The sequence below is a fragment of the Penaeus japonicus genome, unplaced genomic scaffold (assembly GCF_977035675.1).
Source record: "Penaeus japonicus unplaced genomic scaffold, GWHDUDI00000001_assembly GWHDUDI00000006, whole genome shotgun sequence".
Lineage (NCBI taxonomy): Eukaryota > Metazoa > Arthropoda > Malacostraca > Decapoda > Penaeidae > Penaeus > Penaeus japonicus.
In genome coordinates this window covers 4,587,008-4,592,007 of record NW_028234408.1, presented here as the reverse complement: position 1 = coordinate 4,592,007, position 5,000 = coordinate 4,587,008, and the positions used below count along the sequence as shown (strand labels likewise).

General features: G+C 42.9%; 1 protein-coding gene across 3 annotated transcripts in view; it reads left to right on the top strand.

Moving 5' to 3' along the window:
- Positions 1 to 5,000, top strand: part of LOC122249847 (target of brain insulin) — a 34,493-nt gene that overhangs the window by 17,450 nt on the left and 12,043 nt on the right. For all 3 annotated transcript variants that reach the window (XM_086537589.1, XM_086537586.1, XM_086537588.1), the window contains 3 exons: positions 260 to 452; positions 1,420 to 1,579; positions 4,011 to 4,175. In XM_086537589.1, coding sequence (XP_086393715.1) covers positions 260 to 452; positions 1,420 to 1,579; positions 4,011 to 4,175 — 518 coding nt within the window. The remainder of the gene's footprint in view (positions 1 to 259; positions 453 to 1,419; positions 1,580 to 4,010; positions 4,176 to 5,000) is intronic.

The window sequence follows — 5,000 nt, the reverse complement described above, 5'->3', positions numbered from 1 at the left end:
CTCCTCCCTCCCATCCCTCACCCGTATTCCCTCCCCCCTCTCCCTCCAACCCCCTCCCATCCCTCACCCCTATTCCCTCCTCCCTCCAACCCCTCTTCCTCCCCTCCCTCCCTTCTCCCTCCTCCCTCCAACCCCTCTTCCTCCCCCTCCTCCCTCCCCTCTCTCCCAACCTCTCCCTCCCCCCCTCCCCCACTACCTCTCCCCCACTACCTCTCCCCTCCCTCTCCCCCTCCCTTCATCATCCCCAATACATATGCAGGAGAAGCCCACGTCAACTGGGGCCTGACTCTCCCTGAGGGGGTAGAGGGAGAAGTCTGCGGGGAAGGCGACTCCTGTTTGGACTTCGGGGTGGCTAAGGTCGTCGTCACAACGGAGGACCATTGCCAGAGGGTCTCTTGGTCTACCACGTCTCTGGCGGACCTGAAGGACTGCGTGGTGCTGGAAGGACACTGGTAGGTCGTATGTGGGGTGTGTGTGGGGGGGATAGGTTGATGTGGTTGGATAGGTGGTTGGATGAAGGGTAAAAGGTGATGGAAGGATGATTAAAGTTTCATTGAAGGGTGGTTGAATGTTGGTTGAAATGTGGTTGGAAGGGTGGTTGTAAGGTGGTGGGAGGGTGGTTGTAAGGTTGATTGAAGGGTGGTGGAAGGATGAAAAATTGACTGGAAGTAGAAGGGGTGATTCCTTAGAGTTTAATTGATCTGTTGATCGAAGAATGCGTGGCGCTGGTCATGTGGTACGTGAGAGAAGGGTGGTCTTAGGGTGACGAAAAGGCAATCAAAGGAGGATGGAAGAGTGATTAAAGACTGGTGGAAGAGTGGCTGAACGTTATTGGTAGAAGGGCAGTTGATCGAATGTTAATTCAATTGCTAACCAAGGAGGTATAGATCGTAGGATATTTAGGAGAAGGATAGGAAAAGGATGGTAAGAAGAGTGATTGAAAGTTGACTGAAGATTGATAAAAGGGTGGGTGAGGACTCAATGAGGTATTGATAGGTAGAAAGGGAATTGAATAAAGGTTAGCTGAACTTTAAATGATCTCTATCGAAGGGTGATAAATGTCTCAAAGGAGGGGCATTGACGTGTCTTAGTCTAATGTACGTCTAATATCCTATGGCTTTGTGATCTGCCTGAAAGAGTGTTAGAAGGTGATGTGACATTTGATAGAAATGTGATTGGGGTGCAGTGAACGATTAAAGACTGGAATGAGAGTTATTAAAGGATCCAATGATAGACTAACAACAAATGAATGATATAATAATAAAAGGTTTTCCTATACCTTCGGCATATTCATGTATCTACCCGTTGCTTCCTCCCCATCCGTTGCTTTCTCCAAATTATCACTCACTTTCACTCTTTCCTCACCTCGTCCTGTAACCTCTCCTTATCTCTACCCTTATCTCTATGCCCTTCCTGTAGGTACGGCGGCGGGGAACAGATCTCGCAGCCGTGGCCCATCGAGAAGAAGCCGAGGCCTGAGACCCCTTTCGTAACGGCTGACATGCTGCAGAAGAGAGCCAAGTGGTACGGTGGGGTCTCGGAGGCCTATTGGGTGTCCTCTCAAGGCGTCGCTGTTAGGGTGAGGTTTTCAGGTTTTCAGTTTTTTTTTTTTTTTTTTTTTTTTTTTTTGATAAGTGGGTGATTTTTTTTCTCTCTTTTTTGTAGAAGTTTTTTTTTTTTTTTTTTTTTTTTTGGAGGAGGATTGTTTAGGGTGAGTTTTTTTGTTTTTTTTTATTCAAGGTGGGTGACTTTATGTAGAAGTATTTTATTGTTTTATATTTTGTTCTTTTTAAATTAATTTTATGGGGGATTGTTTTTTTTCCTTTTTTTTCATTGAGTATTGAATATTATAACTATATCATCACTATCGTTCTCTGATTTTCAATTCAATTCTAATTAAATTATGTTTCGATTTAAAACTTAGTTCTTTTGTAAGTTTGTTTTTGATGTTGTTTTGTTGTCGGTCCGGCGGGGAATTGGTATCTGTTTCTTATTCCATGTATTATCATTTACATTATTACATTATATGATTATTAGTATTATGTTCATCTCCTTATTATTTATACAAACTCTTCTTTGTTTTTGTATTTCATCTCATTTCTTTTCTTTTTTTAATGAGATTTGGTTGACCGTTGGCACATAATGAAGCAAAATTAGCCCCGCCCCCTCCTCTCCACTCCTCCCAATCTAGCCAATCAGGTCCTTTGCATTCACTCGCCCGCCCTATATCCATCGCGAAACATGATTGTGATTGGTCCCGGATGTGCAAGGGGCGTGTCTAATTTCGCCTCCTTTGTGCTACTGACCCTGATATCTTATCGTTATGAAACATACTGAACCATGATTTAGGATTCCTTTTTTTAAGCTTCAAAAAAGGATTTTTAAGGATTTTTTTTTTATATATTATTGATTAATTTCTACTCCAAACACTCCTTCAAACAAATCTGCACTCACTGTACCCCATCATTTATTCCTCTCCTAGGAATACCAACAAAACCTAATCAGCTGGTCCCTAGGCCATGGACAACCCACACCTAAAACTTCAGCAGGATCAATAAACATGTTTTTGCTTATCTCATGTAACATTTATGAGTAGTAGTGAATAAGAGCAATGATTATAAGATTTATCATAGTAGTATGAGGAGGAGGATTATATAATTGAAAAGATAATACGGATAATTATGTTTACAGTGATTATTCTTAATAACTGATAACTATTATTTTTGTTATTATGATGATACTGACGAAACTGATAATGATAGCCATGATATAATGAATGTAATGAAAATTATAATAACAAATATATAAACTAATTAAACAATACATAAGGATTCGGAGAATAGGAGATTTCTTAATACATACGACCAAGTTTTAGTCATGAATATTTGTAATGAAAGCGTATTGATAAATTCGTTAAAAAAAAAATGATGAGTGATATTTTTATAGATCCATTTCGTTCATTATCGTTCTTTTCATATCATCATTAATCATATTTAAATGTTTTCATATTTCCTGACTGTTTCTAGCAAAATCCGTGTAAGTAAAATTGCATTGTTATCATTATACAATTTCTGTTCAACATTTTCTGTTATAATTCGAAGGACATTTTAGAAGAAAAAAACGGACTAAAAACATACCTTTTCATGCAACAACAACACCCAAGGGAAATTACCAGATTACAAATACTTTTTTTGTTGCATTGCCAGTTGCACATTGCAGTTTGGGGAGGAAAGGTTGAAAATAAAAATACAGTAGACAAATTCGTAATAGTTTTAATGTTCTTGGGCCTTAGGAATTAATACGTGATAACGCTTAACAAAAGGTAATGGTTTCAGGTGTTGAAGATATTAATTTTTCTTGTTATCGTTGTTATTACTACTACTGTTATTATTGGCGTTATTTTTACCATTGTTGTTATTGTTGTTGTTTTTGTTATTATAATTATTATCACCATTATCATTATTAATGTCTAAAATCTCATGTTTTTTTCATATTTTCATCACTATTACCACCATCATCAACACCACCACCATTCCCACCAATCACCACTCACCATAGCCCCTACTCAACCCACCCCACCTCACCCATCAACCCACCCACACCTCACCCCTCCACCCACAACCTCCCACCCCCTCAACCCCAAGATACACCCTCCTCCTCCTCCCACCCCACCCCCACCCCCACAACCCCAAAATACACCCTTCCACCCCCAACCCCCCCCCCCTCAACCCCAAGATACACCCTCAACCCACCCCCACAACCCACCCTCAACCCACCCCCACCCCAACCCCAAGATACACCCACCTCACCCCTCCACCCACAACCCCCAACCCCCCAACCCCAAAATACACCCTCCTCCTCCTCCCACCCCACCCCACCTCACCTTCCACCCCCACAACACCAAAATACACCCCCCCTCCTCTTCCCACCCCACCTCACCTCACCCCACCCCACCCCACCCTATCCCACCCCACCCCACGTTTTAACCCCTCTCCGCCTCTCACCCCAAGGTGGTCGAGTCAACCCCTCTGTTCCTGAGTGTCCCCGACGTCGACAACGACACTATTGCCGATGAGCTGTGTCTTGGGGCACGACACGAGGCGCCCTTCGCTGCGTCCGCCTCGGCGCCTCTCTCCCTCGAGTATTTTCTCTGTTCCGGCGAGGATGTCAGGAAGGTGAGGGGCTTTTGGGGTTCTTGTATGGTTTGTTGTTTATTATTGTTTTATTTTTTATTTATTTATTTTTTATTATTGTTTTTATTTTTTGTTTATTATTGTTTTTATTTTTTATTTATTATTGTTTTTATTTTTTATTTATTATTGTTTTTATTTTTTATTCATTATTGTTTTTTTTTTTTTTTTGGGTGGGTGGGGGGGGTTGTAATTGTTTATGTCGTTTTGTCTGTATGATTGTCTGTCTGTTTGTCTGTTTGTTTGTTTGTCTTTGTCTCTCTTTCCCTCTTTGTCTCTCTTTCTGTCTCTCTCTCTCTGTCACTCTCTCTCTGTCACTCTCTCTCTCTCTCTCTCTCTCTCTCTCTCTCTCTCTCTCTCTCTCTCTCCTTTTCCCTCTCCCTCTCCCTCTCCTTTTCCCTCTCCCTCTCCCTCTCCCTCTCCTTTTCCCTCTCCCTCTCCCTCTCCCTCTCCCTCTCCCTCTCCCTCTCCCTCTCCCTCTCCCTCTCCCTCTCCCTCTCCCTCTCCCTCTCCCTCTCCCTCCCCCTCCATCCCTTCTTCCCTCTCTACCCCCCCCCCTCTCCCTCAATTCCCTTCCCTCCCTCCATCCCACCACTCCCTCCACTCCCTCTTTCTCTCTCTCCCTCTAGCTCTCCCTCTCGCTTGAAAAGGAGAGTTAATAAGCTCCTTTCGCCGCTGTTTGTCATGTGCCAGCGGTCTCTTGTGAAGAACATGAAAGGATGGATAGAAAGGATAGGATGGAAGGATGGATAGGATGCTCGGATGCTGCCGGATTTTCATCTCTGGAGAAGAGAGAGAGAGAGAGGAGGA